At 60.1% G+C, this 25,252-nt stretch overlaps 1 protein-coding gene across 1 annotated transcript; it reads right to left on the bottom strand.

Moving 5' to 3' along the window:
* Window positions 1–1,048: 1,048 nt before the first annotated feature.
* On the bottom strand, window positions 1,049–3,508 carry ELFN2 (extracellular leucine rich repeat and fibronectin type III domain containing 2; the record flags this gene model as incomplete). The annotated part of the gene is made up of 1 exon (XM_082665935.1): window positions 1,049–3,508. One exon carries the CDS (start codon window positions 3,506–3,508, stop codon window positions 1,049–1,051), a length of 2,460 nt encoding a protein of 819 aa, XP_082522061.1.
* Between the last annotated feature and the right edge of the window lie 21,744 nt (window positions 3,509–25,252).

Genomic DNA, 25,252 nt, shown 5'->3' on the forward strand with positions numbered 1-25,252 from the left:
AGTATACTGCTGCCCTTCTGGGACGAGCAGGGCTCCTGGAGGCCCAGAGAGGCTGGGGGGCCAGGGCATGGGGCCTGCACCTGAGACGCGGTGGCTGCTGGCTCAGCCGCTCTCCTCAGACCCCATCGGCAGCCCTCAGGCTACTTGGAAGACACTTGAAGGGGGCCGGTGGACCGTCCCGTACCTGCTCCTCCCCTGTCCACAGGACCTCCCACCTCTCCTGGGTGCTGGCGGCGGGGGTTGGGGGGAGGGGGGAGTGTGTATGGTGCAGAGGCCCCTGTACGTGATGAATCACAGCTCCACGCTCGGGAAGGGGGGGACGTGGCCATGGGGCTTTCTAGAAAGGAAAAGCACCCGCCTGATTCTCACGTGCCACAGCCCCAGGAGACCACAGCTCTAGAACAGGTAGTGGGTGAACCGAGGGTGAGGGCCCCGGGAGAGCTCCTGGGGCTGGGGGATTGCACTGGGCCGGGAAGTTGGGAGACTGACTCTCGCCTGCCACGTGACCCTGGGGTTAGCAATTCCCTTCTCTGGGCCTCGGTTTCCCCATCCACAAAGGACGGAAACGATGCCCACTGTCCACCTTCTACTAAATCTCCACGTGACCTGTCCCCCAGCCGGGGGGACCCGCTCCCTGCCCCAGGGAGGGCTTCGGCCCATCCCCGCCCCGGGCTCCTTTGCCCCCAAACCTGTCCCTAGTCCCAGAGCCCCAGACCCCACCCCCTCTTTTGGCTTCCTCGCCTGCCCGCCGGCCCCACCCAGCACGCACACCCCGGCAGAGTCCCTGGGCAGCACAGTAGAGACGACTGGTTTCAGTATCAGTGTGTAAACTTTAAGGTGAACATGTCTTTGTTTTCCCGTCCGGTATTGTCGGGTGGTGGTGGTTCACAGTCAGGTGGTGGTCAGGTGTGTGCGTGGGTGCGTGCGTGCGGGTGTGCGTGTACGTCCACTCCTTGGCCTCGGCCCCCAGCGCGCCCCGCCCGGCCGCCCGGGCCCTTCCCCGCGTGCCCCTGACCCTCCCCCTCCAACCTCACCAGGGAGGAGAGGGTCACAGCTTCTGCTGGGCCGAGACCCCCTTCCAGTAATCGAGGATGTCGTGCAGGTCCTCGTCCTTGGCGAACTGGACCTTCTTGCGCAGGGCGTGGCCGGCAGCCATGTACACCTCCTCCCGGTGGTGCTTCTTGTAGGGCCGGAAGCGCTCCCAGATCTTGTGCGTGCTCTCGGATGAGTACTCAGGGCTGGAGGAGTAACCTGAGTAGTAGTGTCTGGGGGAGAGCTGCGAGTAGGTGGAGTCCCGCTTGGTGCGGGTCAGCGGCTTGAGGAAGGACACGCGCTGGCTCAGGCTGTCGGCGCCCTCCTCGTAGTACAGGGCCGGGAAGCTGTGCCGGTGCTCGCTGCAGTGGTAGGCGGGTTTCACCTCCAGGTGGTGGATGCCGCCGCCGCCGCCGCCCCCGCTGCTGCTCGCTGGCACCAGCGGGAGCCGGTCCAGCGGGCTGTTTAGGGGGCTGCCCTTCTCGATGTACTTGGAGTCGCCCTTGGCCAGCCCCGCGGCGGCCGGATGATCCGGCACGTCCAGGCTGAAGACCTTGGCGCTCTTGACGGAGCCGCTGGAGGAGACGCTGCAGGTCTTGCGGGCCACGGCGGCATCAGCGCTCAGCTGGCGCTGCAGCGGGTGATGGGAACTCTCCTTGTAGGGAGGTGAGAGGAAGCTGGGCCGCTCCAGCCCCCCAGGGGTGGCAGTCGAGGAGGTGGTGGAGGCCGCAGGGAGGGACTGGCATTCGAAGGCCATCTCAGGGTCCCCGCCACCGCTGCCACTCCCCAGGAAAGAGGCCGAGTCCAACTTGAGGGCATCGATGCAATTGTTAATGATCTGGTTGACCTTGTCCACCTCCTTGGCGATGGTGGAGATCTCGGCGGCCGAGCCCTGGCCATTCTCCAGCTCCGGGAGGTCATCCTCGGGCCGGGCCAGGCCATCGCCGCCCGTGCCCGTGCGCACCTCGATGTAGTTGCCCTTGGTGGCCACCTTGGGCGTGTCCAGCCCAGCTTCCAGCCCCTTGGAGGTGGTGGGCTTCTCCCCGATCATGGAGGGGATGGAGGACATTCGGGACACGGGCAGCACAGGGGGCTCGCCCAGCTTCTGGGCGGCGTGGACGACGGAGCCGGCATCCACGTCGGCCCCGTAGCGCATCTCCAGGATGGTTTTCTTGACCTTGACCGACTTCTGCTTCTCCTCCTGCATGCGCCGCTTGCGCAGGCAGTAGTAGACGGCTCCCAGCACGATGACCATGCCGAAGAGGCAGCCCAGGATGGTCATGATGTAATGGGTGGTGGTGGAGGTGCTGGGCGCCAGGTCGCCCGGGACCGGGTCCCTGGTGGTGAAGGTCAGGCAGGTGTGGTTGAAGCGGCGGCTGTTGCGCAGCGAGGTCACGCAGAAGGTGTACTCGGTGTGCGCCCGCAGCTTGTCCAGCGTCACGATCTCCTTCTTGTTCTTGAGCGTCATGACGTCGGAGAAGTAGCTGTTGTTGTACTGAACCAGGACGTACATCTTGCTGTAGGGGTGCGGGATGATGACCACCAGGGTGGCCGAGGTGAAGGTGACGTGGTGCAGCTTGATGGCCGGCCCCGCCGAGGCGTCCGTGGTGGACGAGGCCGGTGGCTCCACCGAAAGGATCTCGTCGGGGCTGAAGCCCGAGTTCTCGTCGGGCTCCCTCTGGGCGTCGGTGGAGTAGGGCGTGGGGTGGCTGGCGGGCCGGGCGGGCAGCGAGCCGTTGCGGCACTTGGCCTGCAGCACGGTGATGGCGTTGAGGCTGTGGTAGGGCCGGGGCACCAGCAGCGGGTAGCCGGCGAACTCGCGCGGAGACTCGCACTGCAGGCGGTCGTAGTTCTTCGTGACGTTGTTGAAGACCACGAGCCAGGCCAGGAAGCCGAAGAGGTCGCACTCGCAGTTGAAGGGGTTGCCGGCCAGCTCGCACACCATGAGGCTGGCCAGGCTGGCGAAGGTGGCGCCGTCGAGGCGGCTGAGGCGGTTGGAGGACAGGTCGATGCTGATGAGGCTCGGGCACTCGGAGAAGGCGGCGGGCGTCACCACCTCGATGAGGTTGTGCTGCACGAAGAGGAACTGCAGGCGGCCCATGCCGCGCAGCATGCCCTCGGTCAGGTTGCTCAGCTTGTTGTAGCCCAGCTGCAGCACCTGCAGGCTCGACTGGCCCAGGAAGGCACCGTCCTCGATGTAGGAGATCTCGTTCTTGGTGAGGTTGAGGTCGGTGAGGTTCCCGAAGCGGTTGAGCGAGGAGTAGAGCACGGCCTTGAGCTTGTTCTCGTTGAGCCGCAGGTCGTGCACGGTGCTGTTGATGTGCTGCGGGATGGTCTCGTAGGGCGGCTGGTTCTGGCTGCAGATGGCCAGCCACACGTAGCCCTTGTCGCCCTCGATGAGCCAGCAGTCGGCGCGCACGGCGCCCGGCCGGCACACGCACAGCAGCGCGGCCGCGCACAGCCCCAGGCGCAGCATGGCTCCGGCCGCGGCCTCCTCACAGGCCGGGCTTGGGGTCGGGGGCCGGGGCGCAGGTGGCCTAGCGGCCAGAGGCTGGGGCCGGCAGCACAGTCCTCCCTGGGGCCGCCACCATCTTGGGGGCGACCCCCAGCTTGGGGGCCCCAAGCGAGGCAGGCAGAGCCGGTGCCAACTGTCGGGGGCCTGCCGGGGTGCTACCCGCAGGAGCCGGGCGCCACGGCCAGGCCAGGGCCACGGGGGCTACAGGCCCCACAGTCTGCTTCCCCGAGGTGCTCCTCTCCTGCCGGGAGGGTGCCCGGGCTCTCAAGGCTTGCCTTCCTCTCCCTCCTCCTCCTCTTCCCCCTGGGGTTCTGGGCTCAGAACTTCAGACGGTTCCCACGGGAGGCTGGAGACTGGAGCTCTGAGGGGGGAGCGCGAGAGACGGGGACAGGAAGGAAGAGACCCATCTGTCACCTGGTTCCTGAAAGGCAGCACCAAGAGGGGGTGAGAGATCAGTGTGAAGGCTCAGAGCAACCCCACTATGCTCCAGTGCAGGCCCCCAGTCCCTTTTCCACCCCCTCCCGGGGGTTCCTGCGCCAGCAGCACTCTGGGTCCCTGTTACATAAAAGAAGGGGGGTGGTGGGTGACAAGAGGGGGAGGAGGGGGCCGCAGGACATGGAAGGAGGGAGACCAAAGAAACAAGGGAGGGGGAGGGAGGAGGGGATAGAGTCTGGAGCCAGTGGGCAAAGAAGGGAGACTGGAGAGTTAACAGGCCAGGTGCATACACACACATGCGCGCACACACACACAAACACGCCCCAGCACGCTAGTGTCCACACTCGTCCACCTGCCTGCACAAAGACCCACAGGCCCCCACATGAGCCAGAACTCCACGGCATGCTCACGTCGACAGGTGTATACACACGCACACCTGCAGTCTTGTGTATGACAACAGGCCCACACACGCGTGGCCACGTACCCAAGCAGCCACCCTCCAATCCAGAGAAGAATTAAGATGCCCAGCAAAATGCCTCCTCTCCTCCAGGCCCAAAGATAAATCATTCATTTGTTGTGTAACTGCTGCTGTTCCAAAAATAATTCCCTTGTCTCGGCTTCCATGGGGGAGGGGGAGCAGAGCAGCATGGCCGTGGGACCCCAGGCAGGGGGATGCATAGAGGCTGGGGTCTCCCGCAGTGGGAGGTCACAAGATGAGCTCATCCTGCAGGCGAGAGCAGAGCCAAGGGAAAGAGAGGGTGAGAGTCTGGGAATCCAGACACACCCTCCACAGCCCCTCCGCAAAGCGCTTTCCGGTAGGGGGCGCGGATCCTGCAGGGGACGCCTCAGGCAGAAGAAGCCAGAGGCCTCCGGAATCCCGTGACCGAAGCCCGGCAACTCCTCAGTGGCTGGGAGAGTCAGAGGCCCAGAGAGGAGCAGTGACTTGCCTAGAGACACACACCACAGCCTGGGCCAGGATGAAGGCTACCGAGCCAGCAGGAATCCGGAGGCCTGGAGCCCCGCCCACCCTGCCTGATTGGCCAGGTGGAGCACACCACCCCTGAGTCTGTCTCCACAACTATAAAGTAGGGGACCAAGCCCCTGCCTGGCCATCTGATGCGGGGAGAAGTAAGGTGAGCCATGCTGCCCGTGCTCAAGATGAAGAGCGTCAGGGGAGGCAGTGCAGGGCTCCCAGCCCACAGACCCTCATTTTCCAAGTGGGGAAACTGAACCTCAGTCTGGGGTGGGCTTGCCCCCGGTCACCCAGCAAGCCAGACACGGCCCCTCATCCACATCACTTTCTAACTCACACCCAGTGCTCTCCTGACCGCGAGAAGAACTCGGTCCTCCCTCCCTCCGCCCTGGGCACTGGTCAGGGATGTGAAGATTAGGCCAGAGAAATCCATGTTTGGATAAAGAAAGCAGAAGACTGTTCACAAGGCCCACCTCTGCGTCCTGCTCCTCCTCCCGGGAAACTCCAGGAAAAAAGCACTTTAAGAAAAAATGTGAAACCTCTGCTGTTAAAGCGAAACCAATTTACAGCCCTGAGTCCCAGAGGGCTGGAACAGAGGAAAGGGAAGTGGAGAGGGAGAGAAGTCCCCAAAGAAGCCCAGGCAGGCAGTTTTTGTTGAGGTGGCAAGTGAACAGGGCGTCCAGGTGACCCCTCGGGTGAAAGGCTGATGCAGCGTCAGAGGCTGTGACGATCAGGACCTCCGGGGGGGCCCGCCTCACACCTCCCCGTCCCCTGCAGGACCAGCTTAGGCTGAGAGGCCGGACGGGGGCAGGGGAGGGGGCAACCACGAGGCTGTCGGCCAAGAAGGGGGCAAGGACAGGCAGCAGAGAGCGTTTCTGTCCTTGGCTGTGCCACAAAAATTCTCAGGGCTGCAGTCGGGAGACCAGGGCTCCCATCCGACGTGGCCGCTGGCTCCTAGGGGGCCTCAGGCCAGACCTACCCCTCCGGTGGCTTCAGTTCCCCTCCCCCTCAGGCAGCGAGGCTCTAATGGAAGAGGCTGAGTTGCCAAGTTTGCCCTATCAGAGAACCCTGTCTGCCCCTCCTCTGGCTGGGAATGTCTGGGGACCGCATTTGTTTGCAGGTGATGCGCAGGTGTGCGCTGGCTCAGAGCACTGGAGCAGGGGCGTGCTGACGTGTACGAGTAGACGGGTGTGCAGGCCGGCGGCTGTGCACACGTATGCCCGTGTGCACAGGATGTGTGCCTGCCTGGCCAGCTACAGGAGTGAACGTAGGAGTGAACGAGGGCGTGCCTGTGTGTGGAGGGATGGGAAGGGATGCATGTGGAGCGTCTCTGGGGAACACAGGCCCGCACCTGCCTGTATGTCGACATGTTAAGCACATGTGTGGCCCACACGAGTGTGTATGTATGTATACGCACATGAGTAACTTTAGCCGCATCGAGCCCCCTCATCCTCAGATCTGAGTTGCTCAAACCGTCACCCGCTTGGCCAGACCCAGCAGCTGTCAGGCTAAGCTGAGCTGGCCAGACTCTTGGAAAGCCCAGCCCATGCTGAGGGTGTAAGAAGAGGCGAAGGGGAAGGGAGGGGAGTAGGAGAAGGCGCCCAGACTTGGAGAGGCTGCACTAGTCCAGTCCTGCCTCTTCCCTTCCCAAACAGTTCAGGGGGTACAGTGGCCCCCACGCCCCTAACCCAGGCCCTCTGAGCGCTGCCCAACTGGGCCCTCAAGGTGACCCCGCCCTCTCTCCGGCTCCCCCCACTCCCCCCCATGACTCAGAGTGGGGAGGAGGCTCCCCCTCTCCCCATCCCGTGTGCGTCAGCCGCCTGTCCCTGTCCCTGGGCTGCCTGCCCACCACCTGTCGAGGCCTGACGCATCCAGGGACGGGGGACAGCAAGGCCGCAAAGGCGCTGACAGCAGCACTTGGCCCCCCGCCCGGCTGCACACCCACTCCAGGTGTGGGGAGGGGCGAGCCGGCCGCCGAGCTATCAGACCTGGGGCTGAGGGTCCTGGGGGTCAGGCCTTCCCCTGCTCCCACGGGAGTGATGCCCCAGCCCAGACACCAGTGGCAAGAACAGGGCCCTACCCACCCCAGCACACCTGGGGGCTGGGGAGAGAGAGAAAGGAGGTGAGGGAGCTGCAGACAGGAGGCGAGGGCTGAGGAGGAGGGAAAAGCCAAAATCTGGAGAGAGCTGAGCAGGGAGAGGCAGAGGAACAGAGATAAACGGAGAGGGCGCGTCGGAGACAAAGGAATCGATCGGCAGAAAAGCACAGCAAAGCACAGCGAGATGACAAATACGGGGGTGCGAGGGAGGGGACACAGTGCCTGCCCCCCCCCCATCCAGGGGTCAGATGAGCACTGGGTCTGGCTGAGCCACCGAAGTGCGGCCTGTGAGCAGCCCAGGAAGGGGGTGGGGAGCGGCAGGGAGCAGGTGCTGGAAGCAGAGGCCTCTTCTGCCTAGGACCCAAACGGTGCTAAACCTGGGAGGGCGTGGCCACCCCGGAAGCAGGCTGTGGGCCAGTGGCCAGGGCACCAGGGCGTGAGGGGGCAAAGAGCAGCGCTCCCAGGGGACCTGACCTCAACGGACCCCTCCCCCAGGTGTCAGGTAATGAGTGAACTCTGGCCAGAGCGGGGGCAGCCCCGAAGTGCCCAACCAGCACCTTTCCAAGGGTCCCTCTCTCCTGCCACCACGGAGAGGAGGAATGTGGCGAAGTCGGGGGGCAACGTGCCGTCGAGGGATCCCCGTCTAGCAGGCTACACACTGCATGATGTCCGCTCATGGGGACACCCTTGGACAGAAAGGAGGGAGAAGAGTGGGCAAGACCGTACGGGTCTGAGGGGCAGAGCTGACGGGAGGTCTCTGTTCAGAGCTCGGTACAGCCAAGGAAAGTCTGAGTCACTCTGGGCAAAGGCTCTCCCTCTCTGGGTTTCATACCCGCCCCCTGACATCCCCGGTCGGTCCCGCTGGATTCTGCACCCTCCTCCAGGGGCCACGAGGTTCAGGGCCCCTCCGTGGACTCAGAATCCCAGAGCCTCAGAGCAGCAGGGACGAGGAGCCCTGGCTCTAGCCCAATCCCAGCCACTGTCAGAGGGGCAACCGAGGCCAGCACTGGGGAAGGGACACGTCCAGCTGGTGGGAGGTCAGCTCAGGGGCCAGGGTGGCAGCGACAGATCCTGATCTGCCAAACTCGAGTGCCCTCTGGGAGCTGACTGCCCCGGACACGGCCCACTCAGCTACCCCAGGACACTGGGCACAAGCCTCCTCCTTTGCCGAGGAAGTGGGCCGAACGATCCCTGCCCGCGAGGCTGCAGTGAGCTGACGTGGCGGGTGCGGACGCAAGACGTGGCACGTAGCAGGCAGCATCAGAAAACGTCAGCTGCCGTTGTTCATGAGGTTTTTCTCATGTTTCCTCACAACCGTCATCACCTAAGAGTAGGGCTCCCCGGGACTCAGGCTCCCTAACCCCCTGGGCCACAGACCCCTCCACTGCAGGCTGACCCCCAAGCTCCCCAGTCAGAGGGGAGCCTTGACCTCTCCGCCCCAGGCTGTGGGGCTGTGAGGGCCAGGGGGTCATGGGGCTGCTCCCCCTGCCTGGGCTGGGAGAGAGGATGGACAGGGTGAGGTCTGCCTGTGTGTCCCCCGGCTGAGGGCAGATGGGGTGGGGAGTGGGGAGGCAGAGGTCAGCAGGGAAGATGCGGGGCCGGCCGGCTCTGAGACCTTGGGTGAGTTGCAGGCCCCCTCCAAACCTCAGTTTCTCCACCTGTGTGGCAAGGTGAGTGCCTCCCATCGCCCGGGGCTCCCACGAAATCCCAGAACATAGTAGAGACAAACACGCTCTGTATAGGGCAGGAGGCCCGGCAAATGCACGGCTCCCGCTCGTAAGGTCCTACTCCCGCAGGATGCTCGCAGGGTCCAGGGAGTGGATGGGGGAGGTGAGGCCCGTGTTCTGACCTCCCAGGAGTGGGACGTGAGGCTTAGCCAGGGAAATCTCATTTGCAGCAGCTGATCAGCCCTGGCATGGGCTCCTCCCTGGGCCAGGCTGGCCAAGGCTCTCTAAGGTGCCATTGACCCTGTCCGTGTCAATGCCATTACCCAGGATTACGAGGACCGAGGACTCCTGGGTTCCAGCCAGAACTCGACAGGCGGGCAGCCACCTCACCTCTGCTGGAAGCGCAGCACCAGGCCAGGGGTTCCAGAGATGGGCTGCCACCACTCCACCCTCCGGGACAAAGCCTGCCACCCCCTGGGAACTGGATGCCGGGTCTTGTAGCTGCCTCCACCTCACCAGGGCTCCTCGGGCAGACTGCTCTGGGCCTCCGTTCCTCATCTGTAAAATGGGATAATTATACCTTCGCCACTGAACTACTGTATGGTAAGTGAACCATTTGGATTTCAGGTGCAAAGAGCCCCAGCTGCAGGATGGAGAGAAAAAAGCATGGATGTTGGAGACAAAGGGTCCTGGTATTGAATGCTGAGCTGTGTGACATAGAGCACATTAATCAACCTCTCAGGACTTCAGTCTCCTTGTCCATAAGATAGTCGCAGCTACCCTTTACTCAATGGCTCATTTGTGTCTGACATTTTACATTCCTTGAACCTTATATCAGCCCTGCATGGTGAGTGCTGTTGGCTTCATTTTACAGATGAGAAAACTGAGGCCCCCTCCCTCCCCAGCTTCCTCCAAAGAGCTGGGTCCGTTGCAGGGACTGGACATGCACAGGCCATCTTGTGAGTTTCCTGCCCCTTGGGTAGGCACCTCCCTCCCTATCAGGAAAGTGTACAAGAGTGGACCACCCATAAACCGAGAGAGAATTCAATTCTACCATCAGTCAGGAAGTACTCAGTCCAGGTCAGCTGTGTTCCTCAAATATCCCCAGGCACACTCCTACCTCAGGGCCTTTGCACCTGCTACTGTCTCCTCTTGGAATGCTCTTCCCCCAATATCTGCACAACCCACTACCTCACTTCATTCAGATCTCTGTTCAACTGCTCCCCACAACCCCACCTTTCCTGACGCCAAATCTGAGAGGACTCACTGGTCACTCCACCCTGGCTTTGGTCCCTTCTGATCCCTCAACAATACTAGACATCACTTAGTCCCTTATAAGCCCCTCCCTGCCCCCATAATAAAGTCAGAGTAGGCTTTATCTCGAGCTAACCTGCAACCTCCATACCTGGAACAGGCTCAGACATTTAGCAGGTGCCCAGAACATGATGTGTGGAATGAGAGCTCAGGGCTAGGGATGGGGATGGGGCACAGAGGGAGATCCTGGGGTCCGTGACTCCACTGAATCAGGACTTTATATAACTATCAGAGGGAGGGCCCCCACCACTGATGAGGTGCTCACGGCGTGCAAGAAGTGTGCTGAGGCTGCTTTTTAGCCCCATGACCCACACTCCCCATTTCTCAATGAGGAAACTGAGGCTCAGAGAGGGGCTGCGATCTGCCCAAGACCACACAGCCGGGAACTTGAACTGGCCTGAGCTCTTAGAACTACCAGACTTTCCAGGATCCCTGCAGATGTGACTTCCCCCAACTTGCATACCTCCAGTGACAGGGATCTCAGCACCCATCTGAGGCTTATTCCCTTCCTGAACAGCTCTGATTATTAGAGACTTCTTTATATTACAAAGCCAAACCTAGCTCCTGTACCTGTGTTCATTCACTGGTCCCAACCTGCCACTGGCCAGATACGGCCTGTCTGGAGCCAATGCAGCCAAGAGTTCTCCGCAAAGGTCCTTCTGACATTTGTTCATCAGTTATCTCATGCCCCTGCAATCCGCGTATCCAGGATGAACAGCCTCACGTCCTCTATTGCTCTTCCAAAGCCACGGTGTCAAGTCCCACACCCTTGGGTCCAGCTGCCCCGGGTCATGCTTGCTGTTAAGATCCCTCCTAAAAGGTGTCACCTGGAGCTGAGCCTCAGCGCCAACATGGTCCGAGCAGTGACCGGCACCGGGGGCCCTCTGCTTCCCTTGTTCGGGTGCCACACTTCCGTGAGAGCAGCGTGGATATGCAGAGCAGTGTGTCCTCACCTTGACCTAGATGTCAACCAAAGCCCCGGGCCCCTTCACATCCTGCCAGGCAGCCCCGATGCCCTCAGAACGTCCTCAGGCAGCTCTGGGAAGTATCTCTTTGGGTTTCACCCGAGGTGCTAGGTTTCCATCCACTCCCATTCCATCACGTCTTGTTAGTCTCAGCCCTCCGTGCCAGCTGCTCCACATCTCAGGGGAGCTGGCTCCTGCCCCTTGATACTACGGCACCCGCTCCCAGCTCTGTGCCATCCTGCGCTGGGTGAGCAGGCCGTGGCTGCATCCGTGTCACGGGCCTGCAGCTCACCACTGGGGCAGGTCGAGCACGCTGTGCCACCAGCCACACGCTCACCTGCGCTCCTCACACATCCGCAGGTATTTACTGCACACCTACTGTGCGCCTATGATGTGCAGTATTGCAGACAGATGCACCCTGTCTTCACCGAGTTTCTGACTTACCCAAAAGAGCTTACTAAGAACATGGCCACATCGACAGCAGCAACAGCTGACAGTTATTGGGGGTTAATTGGGTTGGCAAGGCCCCGACGTACTGGGCATCTGTCTCCAAGCCAAGTAACCTTGGCCAGAGAAGGGGGCTGGGCTAGTCTGCTGTGCCACGAGCTGTTATGACACACAGAGGGCTGGCTCACTGTGTGACCTTGGGCAGGTCAGCACCTTGCCCCCTCTGGGCCTCAGTTTCCTCATCTATTTAGGGGGAGAACAGCTGAGCACCTGTGTCTCTCTGGTTGGCTGGGGCCCGCCCCAAGCCCTCTGTAACTGCTCACTGGGTCATCTCCCAGGAACTCAACTGATGCCTGGGCCTCCCCTGCTCCCAGGGGCGTTGGATCTGTCATTAGCACCTGCGCTGTGTCCAGGCCTCAGAGGAAGGAGGTAGGGAGGAGGACGGAAGGGTTTTTAGCAGAAGGTCTTGGCCCTGGGAAACCACCCAGCAGCCTGGCAGGAGAAGCCCCAACACTGGCTCTGGGGGCAGCTCTTCACAGACGGCCCCCTCACACGGCCCACTCCCTGGCACCCACTCCCCAGCCCTAAGCAGCCCAGCATCCACCCCACCCACCGCCGGTGCCGTGTAGAGCATGGGACCCTCCTGCTCATGGCCAAGAATGATCTGTATTAAAAGTCCATCTCCTAGTCCCACCCCAGGAGTTATCTCTGGCTTTCCCAGAATCCTCCAGGCTATTCAAGGGACTGCCTCCTCCATCTGACCCCTGACTTCTCCCACCTGACCCCTGCATCCCCACCTTGCCCCTCTCCCCCGACACGACCCCTGCCCTCCCCCACCTGGCTCTGCCTCCCCCACCTGACCCCTGCTGGTCCCTTCGCCTTGGCTTCGGCAAACCCCAGGCCCCACTCAGCTGCAGCCCCGGGCACTACTCACCAGTCTCCACGGGACCCGCTCTTTCACCAGTGCCTGCGCACGCGCGGCTGCCTCTGCCTGCATGGCCTCCATTCATTCATTCAATAAACATTTATGGAGCACCTACTATGTGCCAGGCGCCGGCTAGGCCTCCCTCCCAGCTCTGTTCCCTCTCCAGGGCCCCAAGGGGTGAACGTTTCCCTGCCTTCCCACACCCTCAGGGCTGGCCCAAGGCAGAGTGGTGTGTCTGGAGCCCACGGGGAGCCGTGGGGGCTCCCGGTGGCAAAGCGCGCAGCCCACACGGAGGCAGCCTGGCAGGGGAGGGACGGGCAGCGTGGGGCAAGATGAAAACAGAGTCATGGGCTGACACGGGCTAGGCCTAAGCACTTCTCACGTTAACTCACTGAATCCTCTGCACAACCTCACGAGTCGATGCTGCTGTTCCCACTTTACAGAGGAGGAAACTGAGGTCTCACAACGACTACATAGTGGTTTTGACCCTCCATGGCACCAGACTCTGGGTCAAGAGATGCTGTGGGATCCTGTTTCATCTGGACAATCGTTTTTTAAAAAAATTTTAATTAGTTGCCAATGATGATAGCTCTGGAGATTTTAGTTTTAAAATCCTCATTTCTGGAATCCACTGAAAAACCTGGAAGAACTGGCTGCCCAGGTTCTGCATCCCTGCAGAGACAGAGCAGGTGGCACAGGCCTAGGTGGACCCATCCTCCTCCCCGCCTCTCTGGCTGAGGCTCCCACTGACCCCTGGGCAACAGAGGGAACCCCAGAGTGGCGACAATTAGAATCCGGACCTGTGGGGGGAATCCCATGAGACTCCCGGTTGGGACCCGAGGGTGCTACAGTACCTGCCTCCTGGTTCTGTGGCTCTGGGACACTCTAATGGCACGGGTCGTTTTCTTTGGGCGGGGGGAGGTCTCTAATTATGAATTTGGGAGGCAGGAGTTCTACAGTGTTTCTACAAATCCCTTGATCCTAAAAGTCTACTGAGTCTTGGCCTCTGTGACACCAGTTCTACAGGACTTTTAGCTGCCCTGGCCCATCCACAACCCCTGCTTGCCTCCAAGCAGGCCCACTGGAGTGGGGACCCCAAACCAGGAGAGCACCCATACAGCCTCCGAGACCTGCCTGTCAACCTGTGGGGTCCCTGGCTCTCCAATCATGCTGCTTGGGTTGCTGGGTCAAGTTTGGGGCTCCTGTTGGGGTTTGAGGGTTACTTGCTCCCAAACAGGATTCCCACTCCGTAAAACGCTGCCAGCCAGGCTGCGCTGAGGTTCCAGCCAAGGCCGCTGTGAACACCAGGAGGCCTAAGGCGTTGGCTGCTGAAGCCACACCCCGGAGGAGGGCCTGCGGCAAAGAGCTCCCTGGCCTTCTGGAATGGCCCCTTGCTCTTGCCCCTCCCCACAGGCCTCAGGATCCCCTCACTCTGCTCACCTGGGACTCCTGCCCACCGTCCCCACTGCCTCTCCCAGGCCCCAGCACCCGGGGCCCCATAGCCAGCCAGCCAGGGCCAGGCTGAGACCCCTCCCAGGGCCGCAGCCCATCACAACCCCAAACCAGGCGGTCGTATGGGGTCCCTCTTCTGGCCCTGAGACTAGCTTCTCTGGTGCGGATGGCAGTGGGGGGGAGCTTGCAGGGGCCTGCAGCTGTGGCATCAGAGAACAAGGAAGCCCTGTTCGTGCAGAAGGAGCCCCGGAAATGCCCGGGGTGGGGGTGGGGGCTACCCCATGGACTGCCGGCTGCGCTGAGACCACAGCCCAGGACATGTGGCCACCAAGCCCGCATGGCCAACCCATGGGGACCGGCCCTCCCTAGCGTTCTCCTAGAAGGACAGGCCACATTCAACTCAAATCCTGGCTCTGCCACTGAACGAAGAGCATGGCCCTGGCAGGCAATTTCTTTCCTCTGAGTCTCAGTCTCCGCTTCTGTAAAATGGGACTAGAAGGGCACTACCTCAGAGGGTGGGAGAATGAAAGCTTCAGAGCAGGGTATGGCACATAGTAAGTGCTCAATAAAGTTAGCTGCCTCTAGAATGGTTATGGTGGCCCAGCTCACAGGCGTGCCACAGTGCCCGGCACACAGCGGGTCCCCGTCACCCACTGCTGTAACAGTGGTGGCAAGGAAGGGATGAGGCCTGGCCCCTGACAGTGTCTGCCTTCCTGCCTGTTCCTGCCCCCCAAAGGCTCCCACCCCTGCCTTTGGCCTGTTCCTCAGCCTCAGTTTCTCTCCCATTGCCAAAGCACAATGGCTGTTATAATTAACAGATTATCTCAGTGCGACAGCTGTGGTCCTTTGAAAATTGGGTTGAATGACAAGATCCCGGCGGATGGTAATTTCTTTTCATCCCCTGCTCCCTCTTTCTCTCTCCCTCTCTTCAGCCTTGCTCCACACGCAAATGTTTTTTTCCCTTCCCTCCTTCCCAAACACCTTCCTCCTCAGAGCCTCCTCCTCGGGATGGCAGGGGACAGACTACGGTTCTGCTTTCCAGCGAAAGCCAGGTGGGAACTGACCCTCCTGGGCCCCTCTGTGAGCCTGGCACTGGGCAAAGTGCCCGACACAGGTGACTTCTGTCATCTCCCGGCAGACCTAAGTCCCTATACCTCGGGATTCCTCCTACCTGCCAGGCTGCTCCCCCTTGGGCTACTTTGCAGTGACCTTCTCTGAGGTCCTGGTTCCGGTCCTCTGCTCTGCCCAAACCTGCTTCCCCACTCCCACCCCCCAGCATCTCCATCCCTCTCAGGGTCTCTGTTATCCCCTTGGTACTGACCGCCAGCTGCCTTTCGGACCCCTCCCTGGCACCTGAACCCCACAACTGGACTCGCCTCCCACTGCCCACATGCTCCCCAGCCCTGCTTCTCTGCCCGGTCCCTGAGCCAGCTCGAAGCGGCCCCAGCTGCCCACATCTGGAAGGCCTTTGTACCCTCCCACTGCTCCTGCCCTGCCTCAGCCTCCTTCCTCACCCCAAATGAGTTTCTCAATCAGCATCCTCACTGGGCTCCCGGCCTCCGATATTCCCGTGCTCAAAAGCCTTCCCTGGCTCCCTACTGATCTGGGAAATTTCCAACAGACATCTGAAGCCCAGGCCCTGGGGTCCTGCAGAGCTGGTTCCTGCTTTCCTATCCTGCCCTCCTGCCTGCCCTCACCAGTTTAAATGGTCTGCTTGGGGTCCCTCCTGTGGGTTCCCACAGCCCCCTGGGCTTCTTCCATCACAACCGAACGAAAACTGCTGCTCTTACTCCTGAACTGAGTCCTCCAAGGAAGGGACTGAGTCTCCATCAAAGCCCAGCACCAGGAACCCGGCAGGTGCTGAACGAACGTCTGTTAATGACCGAATGAAGGAGGTCTGCGCTCTCCCTTTATAGACAAGGAAACTGAGGCTCAGAGTAATTAATGACTTGCTCACAAAGATCACACTGTTTGTGCGAGACAAAAGCAGGATTTGAACCCAGGTCTGTGATTCCATGCCAGTCTTTTCCACTGCCTGGGGAGGGCTGTGTGGGTCAGCTTCGGCACAGATCTCGGAGGATTTGAACCTCCCTCCAGCCTCAGCTGGATGATAAGAAAATGGTGCTCCCTGCCCAGGCTGTCATTGCCTCGACCTTGGACCCCCAGGGCCTCAGTCTGCTCATCTGTAAAGTGGGAAGGAGCCCTGCCTCACCCCCATCTCAGAGGGTGGCCGCAGGGGCAGAAGCTCAGGCCTTGGAAAAAGCCGGTCCTGCTAACATCTGAGGGTTTGCCCACCCTCACCTCCAAACTCAACTGTGTTCCCCTTGGCAGGTACTCCTCAGAGCTTGGGGGTTCCTAGCATAGCAGGTGTAACACAGGACAGAGACCCGCCCCCCTCCCAACAGTGACAGCTAGTGGAAGAAGCATGGGGGAGCTGGGAGTCAGATCATAACAGGCAAAAGCTTCCCTCTCAGCCTCGGTGTCCTCATCTGTGAACTGGGCCCAGTAATGCCCACTTTACGGGGTTGCCATGGGGACTAATGTGTAACATGTCTAGGAAGGTACGGGCACCACCATGGCCACATGTTCTACGGGAACGTGATGGTCAAGTGTACCCAGGAGAGAGGGGAGGTGAAGGGGGTGGCACAAAGCAGGACCACTGTTCCTCACTCTCCATCCTCAACAGCTCACAGAACAGAGCTCACACCCCGACATGCAGCCCTTGGGCCCCTCCCTCCCTCTCTAAACTCATACCCCACGACACCCCGTCACAACCTATGGAGTTGCAGAGACACCCCTCTGCATGTCCCCTGGGCCTTTGCTCATGCTCTTCCTGAGCCTGGGGTACCATTTCCACCTTCCCCACCCCCTGCAGCCCAGACCTCATGCCTCCTCCTCCAAGAAGCCTTCAGAGATTTCCTTTCCACAGGGAGAGTGTGGGCCTCTCTACTCTGCCCCTGTGCCCTGATTCCAACCCCATGGACTCCTGGAAGGATCCTAGAGATTGTCTCACCCCACCTCCCTTCCCCCCATTTTACAGATGGGGAAACTGAGGCACAGGCGAGGGACAGCAGCTCTCCAGGGATGTACTTGAACCTAGGTACCTCTGCTGCTTCCAGCCCTACAGGCAGCTTCTCTCTTGGAGCTGAGCTGTCATTGCTTAGCCCTTGCCTGTCTTCTCCACGCCCCCCAGCCTGGAGCTACCTGAGGATGGGACTCCGTCTTCCTCTCTGTGCCCCCACCCCCGTGCCTAGCCTAAGGCCTGGCGCATAGTAGGCACTCAGTAAATGTCTGTTGAATTGAATTGCGCTCAGGGCGGCCAGTCGTCTCTGCTCTGTAAGAGAAGCATAGAGTTAGTGGAGCCGTTCCCGTGGCGACAGGGGTGGGAACCAAGCTGGTGGGGTGAGGAGGCGGCCTGCCCCAAGGACCCTGAGGGGCTCTGGAAAGGATAAGGGGTCTGGGAAGCTGGAACATTCGGACTTAGATGAGTCCGAAATCCTGCCCCAACAGGCAGTATGGCCCTGGCAAGTCACACCGCCCCTAGGGCCTCGGTGGCCTCATCTGTCCAATGGAGATGACACTCCAGTCCCTAGGAGCTCTGAGGACAGCTTGTGATGAGGACCAGAAGAGACGTGAGGAGGGTAAACAGTGACTCCAGCTCACAAGCATTGAGGGCTCAGTGCCTGAGACACCAAGCTGCGTGGGAATTATGGCCCATCCTACAGATGAGGAGACTGAGGCTCGGAGAGCAGGGCGGCTTCCCCGAGGTCACGTAGCCCAAGTGCTTGAGCCCATGCTGTACTCACAGTCTCCCTGCAGAGGACGGAAGCGAGGAATAACAAACCCCAAAGACACAGAACCCACCAAAGGGTGGCCAGAGCCCAGGCCCAGGCTGGCGAAAAAACTCCAGGCCCAGCGTGAGCCCCGGGGCTGTCCTGGTTCAAAGCCATCCTCAGATCCAGAGGCTGCAAAGGCCTGGGCAGGCCCTGGTGTTAATATAGATCAGCAGAGACTATAAATACACAGCCAGGCTGGGCACTGCAGGGCCAAGCCCGAGGAGCAGCCCAGCGGGCGCTCTAACCCCAGCCCTGCCCCACAGGCCCCTTCCCGGCGTCCCCGTCTGTCAACAGCAGGCTACGCCACGACCACGACGGCTCAGGGTCTTTACCCAACAACCTTCAGTTCTGTGACCCAGCCAGGCCAGCAGCGGGGGCCTTGCAGCCCAGGCTAGAGACCCAGGAAGGAACAGAAAAGGATGTTAGAGAGGCTGCCCTCATCCACCTGGGACAACCCAGGGAGGGCTTGGCTGGGCCTCTGCTCCCTGGCCTGGAGCCCAGGAGAGGCAGGGAAAGGGGCCTAGACACCAGCCATTCCCTCATTCACTCCCTCATTCATTCCAACAGCCATTCTTTGACCATCTCCTGCTGGGAGCAGAGGACTCACAGCCAAAAGACACAGCCTCAGGCAGAAGCTCCAGTGGGGAAGACAGCAAGATAAACAAGCACCTCTCCCCGCAATCCATGTCTGGGCCCAGAGGCCGTCCTCTGGCTCGCATGCCCCATCCGAGCTTGCCTCACCAGACACTCGCTTCACACTCGTCTTGTGCCTGGACCAGGACCTTGTCAAGGACAGGGATGGGGAAGGTGATCTCACTCACCCTGTAAACCCAGAGACCAACACAGCGCCCAGGAAGCGCTACATAAATGTTCACAAAAGGAGAAAAGAATGAATAAAACGCCACAGAGATTCAAAGAAAGGACGCCCATACACAAGGCCATGACATGGGCGCAGGGGGAGGTGGGGCAGCTGGAGGGAGCCCGCACACTTAATATATCACTTGCCCACTTGAAGGATGGGGAGACTGAGGCTGAGAGAGGCTAGGGGATGTGCCCAAGGACCCAAAGCTACAAGAGTGGCCGAGGACCCACAGCTCCCCGCACATAAGACACCAGACACAAGGGCTGGTGCACACAAACTCCCGGTCCAGCTGCTGCGAGCATCAGAGCGATAATGTTTGCAGAGTCTGGGACTCCCCAAAGGCTGAGCACAGGTGAGGGTGCAGTGTCCCATTTTATCCCCAAAGCCTTAAAACAGCTCTGAGTGGCAGACAGATCCTCACACTACAGAGAAACTGAGGCTCTGAGAGGGCACGTGGGATCTCCCAACCCCGGGCCCAACAAATACCCTGAAGGCCCTTCCTGGTCAGTGCATCGGCGGGACCCTCCTGCCAGCCGGCAGTCCCACCTCCATCCCCTCTGAAATTCACTGGCAAGGGGTGTAGACCTGGGCCCAGGCCTGACTCTGCCTCTGCCGACTGGGTGACTTGAGCAGGGACCAGCCCTGAGCCTCAGCTTCCCCAAGACCCATCTCCTCTGCCCCACGCAGCTGCTTCAAGGAGCAGATGAGAGACCAACCCCCCTACAAACTGTAAAGTGCTAGCCATATTCGAGGGAGTTTCATTATTACTGTTATACTTTCCTTGTCCTTCCTCAACCACTCCTCTGCCATCCTTTCTAACAAGGCTGTGACAGTTTTTATCAGATGCCCGCACTATGCCTGCCCCTGGTGCTAAGGAGCTGTCATGAATTTCATCCTCAGGATACTAGGAATCAGGTACTATTTTTATGCCCGTTCTGCAGATGAGGACATGGAAACTCAGAGAAGTTAAGTGACTTGCTCAAGGCCACACAGCAAGAAATGAGAGCACTTGGCCATGACCCTGTATATCTGCCCCCAAGTATCCGTATATTCAGCCTTTTGTAGCCACATATTCAGCCCTTTGTGGCCGCTAGAGTCTTCCGGTTCATTAATGCCCACCTGCTCCCTGGTTTAACCAACTTCGCAGATGTATGCAATATTCATATTTCCATCAGCAGCAGCTCACACACCCCTCTCCAAGGCCTTCGGGAGCCCCATTAATCATTCAGACACACCTGCATATTCATTAACTTCCGAATTAATACAGGCCCCTTATTACTTCGGGCCTGCTGCCTGCATTTAAGATACTTCAACTTCATTCATTATTAAACTCCCCTGATAAATGATCACATCCTTCCTTCACAGAGTGGGGCAACGCCCAGGCCCCCAAGCTGGTAGGTCTGCACCAGCTGCTGTGTGACCTTGAGCCAGGCCCTCACCCTCTCTGGGCCTCCTGCATAAAATCAGGCAAAGGACAGTCTCTAAGCACCGTCTGGGTTTGTCAAAGTCGGCCCGTCCCATCCTCTGCAGACTCCTTCGACCCCTCCCTGCACCTATGCGTCTTTCTTGGACTCACATGACCCTCTGTTCTTCACAAAACAGGAACCAGTCCTCTCTGTAGTTTTCCTTATCCTCCCCCACCAGCAGCCTCTCTCATACCCGGGCCTGGGCCTGGGCTTTGTAGCCAGCATCATCCGTCCCTGAGCTAAGCTGGCTTGGCAGACCACATGTCCCAAATCAGAGAGGCTAACTGACCCTCGGGGCCAGCAAGGGTGGACTCCAGCTACCACAAAACAATAATGACAACAACAACAACAATAATCATAAGAGCACCCAGCATTTCCGGAGCACATACCACGCCCCAGGGCTTGGGCGAAGTCCTGTACTGCCTCATCCTTCTTAGAACCCCCTCCGCTTTACAGATGGGAAAACCAAGGCCAGTGAGGTCATGGCCGTCTCCCCATCTCACCGGGGGTCCCCAGTTCCTCACCGTCACTCAGGTCGGCCACCACCTTGCCTTGGCCCCATCCTTCCCTGACTGGTTCCTCTATACGCCAATCCCTGCCTAATGGGCTGCAGGCAGCACGGAGTGGAACCTCATTCCCTGGCAGACGCCCTGATCGATCTCCATCACGCCTGGCACAGAGCAGAGGCCAGGAACGCAGCAGGAGGACGCCGCTCCACTGCCCTCCCCTCTGCTCCACGGGCGTCTCTGTGGGAGGCCGCCGCCAAGGCAGCAGGCCAGGCCGCTGCCTCGTACAAATGCCGGGCCTAAGGCTTCACTCCCTGGCTGTGAGGCTGGGGGCCCATTACCAAACCTCTCTGTGCCTCGGTCTCATTATCTGAATCACGCCTGACTCCACCTTCTTCCTCATCCCTCATCTCCAATCCACCCTGACGCCTGCCCGGGCCACACATCTGTGTGCCCAAGCCACTGACGGCCCTCGTCTGGATGGCAACACTGCCTTCCAGCATCTCCAAGTGTCCCCTGGGTTCCTCCCCTACCCTCTGCTTAGCTGCCAGAGAGCCTCTCAAAATAGCCTGCTTATTGTGGACCCACTGAGGGCCCTCCCTTAAGGCCCTTCCAGAAAATTCCGTGGCTCCAGGCTAAAGCCAAAAGTCCTCCTAAAGGTCAAGGCCCTATGAGGCCTGGCCCAACCGCCCACTCCAGACCCTCCCTCCTGCATTCCTCCCAAGGCAGCTCTCCACTCTGCCGCAGTGACTCTCCCGGCTCCTGTCTGACCCTGTGATGGTGTCTGCCCCTCCCACATCGCCCAGCCAGTGAGCATAGGGTGTTCTCCGCTGCAGCTCCAGCCCCCCGCACAGGGAGCCCAGCAGTGCTGTAGGCTGAACGAACACCTCCGTCAAGACGGCAAACCCACGGGGCTGCATCAGTGTCAACCGGGAACCCGGGAAGACCCGGTGACGGCCTCACCACTCTTTTGTCTGCATGCAGACACAGCCCCCACGCAACAGGATGACAAGGTAAATGTCATCAGACCCATTTCTCAAGTGAGAAAACGAGGTTCAGAAAGACAAAGTGGGCTCCTGGGTCACCACTAGTAAGTGGTGGGGCCAGGATCAACCCCTGCTGCCTGGGCCTGAGCGCCAGACACTAACTATACGCCAGGCCTTAGTGAGGCTTTACATTAACTCATTCAACCCTCCCCACAGCCCTGCGAGACGGGCATGACTATATACCCATTTGAGAGATGAAGAAACTGAGGCCCAGAGCAGCGAAGCCACTCGCCCAAGGGCACACAGCTAGGAAGTGGAAGAGCCCGGGACACACCAAGCTGTGGCCGTGGAGCTAGTCTGTTCCTCCAGCTCTGCTCAAATCTCCCCAGGTCTCCGCCGCCAGAGCTGCCCTGGGTGAGAAGCCCACTGTGGCTCCCTCATCTGGAAGAGGGTGACAAGACAACCCAGGTGTCCCTTCATCAGCGGCACGTGATCCACACGCCTAAGGGCCTACAACGCACCAGGCCCTGAGCTAGCAAAACCAGTCTCTGGCCCGCAGGGGATCACCAGGGGGTGGGGGACCCCGGGTGGGAAGGGGCAGGGGCCTCATTCAGGGTTCAGGGGCAACAGGGTACAAGTGCCTGCCTGCTGCCACCGAGAGCAGCACAAAGCCCACAGGAGGGCGGAAGAGAAGCTGATGGTTAACCGGGAGGGCTCAGGACCTCTGAGGGATCCCCGAAGCGGCTGCACCCTGCCAACTAGACACTCCACGTCTAACGAGCGCCTGCTGTGCGCCTGGACTAGGATGGCGCACGGTGGAAGAAACAAAGATGGGCAAGGAAGTCAGGGGCCAGTAGGGGACCCACTGGCAAAGGGAGACCCGGCACCCGTGCCCGGGGGACTTCTGCTATTTAAGGAAACCCTCCTGCAAACTAGTTTGGAAACCAGAGAACCAGCCTCCAATTTCTCTCATGAAGAATCTGAATCTTCACAGATCAGCGTTGCTCAAAGCAGGGCAACACGCGTGGGTTTCCAGGTGCTTCCTCACTGCACTCTCGGTGGGAGCGCTGAGGGTGTGGGGACCACGGCCAGGGTCCGCTCTCCGCCCCAGGCCCCATCTTAGGGGTCTGCACGCAGAAGGTGCTCAGTAATTCTGGCCAAAGCAAACTGTTAGTGCACAAGTTCCGGACCCCGGTACCAAGGCGGCACCACGTGTCGCTCTGTGCCCCCGGTACCAACAAGAGGCCTGGCACAGAGGAGGTGCCTGGGGCATAGGGAATTGAAAAAGCACAAGAACCACACAGCCCCCAGGCATGGCATCCCCAGCTGGCCTCTGCCCCCACCCACCTGCCCACCGCCCCCCTCGCTGAGTGGGCCCATTACTACTAATGACGACAACAGGGCCTCCCAGCTCCTTATCGTCAATAATATGGCCACTGGGGCCTTGACCAGTGCTGAGGTTCCCACGTACACTCTGACCCCAGCCCGCTCAGGGCAGTGTGGTCAGGCAGGGGCGGAGGAACACGGGAAGCAAGGGAATGTGAAGGGAGCCCCTACTGGGAGCCTCACCTGGGCCAGGGGGCTGACACAGCTGAACTTGAAGGAGGCCCAGAAGCTCTTACCTGGGCACATGGGGCCTCTGCTTACAGACGAGGAGACTGAGGCTACGAGGGCAAAAGCAGCTGATCTGGGGCCTCACGGCCAGTGGCAGCCGAGTTAGGGATCAGAGCCTGACTCCTGCCTACTCTCCTTTCACCTGATCCAGGAGCTCTCGAAGCCGAAGGAAGGGAGCGATTTTTCACCCAGTGTCCAGGGCTGTTACAGGCATTCCAGGAGGCCACAGGCACCGAGGACAGAGAATCAAGACCGGGGTCCCAAACAACCTGGATTCAGACCCTTGCTCTGTACCCCTCCCAGCTGTGTGGCCTCAGGCAGGCTGAAGAGCTTCTCTGAGCCCATTTCTCATCTTTTCCCCGGAGATGGGAGGCTGCCCTGCGGGCCTGCTGTGAATGTTAAATGAGACTGAAATGACCACAGCCAATAACTACAGAGCATCTCCCAGGCTGGGCAGCAGGTGGATTAACTCCCCTAAGCCTCGCAATGACCCCACAAGAGTCAGGTTCTAACAATATCCCCATTTTACAGACAACGAAATGAAGGCACGAAGGACCTACCCGAAGCCTTGCGGCAGTACATGAGGAGCTGGGCGTGCAGCCCTGGGCAGTGAAGGATTGCCCCGGGGCGGGGGGTTGGGGAGGTCCTCAATAATGATATTCCTTTCTTTCAAAGGCATTCTGAATAGACTGGTCTCTCCCACCTCCACTGCAGCCACCTGCTGTGTCCTCCTCCCCACCCCCACAGAGCCGAACCCTCTCACCATCTCCAGCCCGGATCAAATGCCACCTCTTCCACTGAGCCTTCCCTGAGCTCTGCCACACTCCCTCCACTCCACGCCAGCCGGTAAAGCTCCCCGGACCAGACGGGTGCAGCAGTCTCCTAAGGAGATGCCCGGACGACCGTGCCTCTGCCCAGCCTCTGCACAGCTGCCGGAGGAAACGTCCCGAAGCAGGCTCATGGGGCACGGCTCTGCTTGGAAGCCTCCGGTGCCTCCCTAGTCCCTATCCCGCATTCAAGTTCGGGCTTGGCCCTGTCTCTGCAAATCTGTCCTCCAACACGCCTCCTGTAATGAGGGTACAGTCAGAAAAAACGGCGCCCCACTCTGCACACACATGCCCCTCCCACCACCCTGCTCTGGGCCACCCTGTCCTGTGACTCCTCCCTTACTTGTGTCTCTCCCTCGACCCCTCCTCTACCACCACTAGCCTCCCAGCCCTCAACCCGACCCCAGAACAGAGAACCTCTGAGAACTCCCCTCCCCAGTTCCTCAGCTCTTGCCACTCCCTCAGTCCTGGATGGCGTCATGTGCAACCCTGTTTCTAAGGCCCCGGCGTGAGCCCTGCTGCTGGAAGACGCACAGCCTGGACTCCTTCCCCTGGCCTGCAGGGAGCTCACAGGCCTTGCCCTCCTCCCCAGACTCCTGCGTCCTCCTTCCCCACGCTCAGGCCCTAGCACGGGAGCGTCACCCTTCTCACCCAATACCTCTGGCCTTTCCCCTTGAAATTCCCACAACCTGGTATGCCCTACCCCCACCTCCTGAATGCTACTCCTCAGACTCAAAGCTGCCTCCTACAGGAAGCCCTCCAGCCTACCCAGGCATCAGTCAGCCTACTCTGCCTTCCCCTTGGCTGTGGGATCCCTGAAGGCAGGGACTCTTCTCATTCACCCCCAATCCCCCAGAACCCTGCAGGATGCTTGGCCCACACCAGATGCTTGAGAACCGTCTGCCGAAAAAACACGCTGCTTCCCTCCTGAGCCTTCCCAGAGCTCCTGGCGGCAGAGGGAACAAGTTCATTAGCCAAGCGCGACCAGTGTGAACCCACCCGCTTCTCCCCACCTCCACTGGCCTCCAGCTGCACACCTGAACTACTGCAGTGGCCATCACCTTCCTCCCTGCCGACACGCTCCCCTGCCTGCTGACTCCCATCACATCTGAATAAAATCCACAGCCCTCCCTGACTTCACGTCTTCACCTCTCTCCTCACTCACGTGCTCGCCCCACCAAAGGCCACCTTGCTCCTCTTGGGTGAATGAAAGAACGAGGATTTGCAGCTTCCTGATCCCTGACCCTCACTGTGTCTGAATGCAGCCTCAAAGCCCCTGGAGGGCAGGACCCTGTCTTACTCCTTAAAAGAAACTCCATACCCAGCACAGAG

This window comes from Grampus griseus (genome assembly GCF_964374135.1).
Source record: "Grampus griseus genome assembly, chromosome: 11".
Classification (NCBI taxonomy): domain Eukaryota; kingdom Metazoa; phylum Chordata; class Mammalia; order Artiodactyla; family Delphinidae; genus Grampus; species Grampus griseus.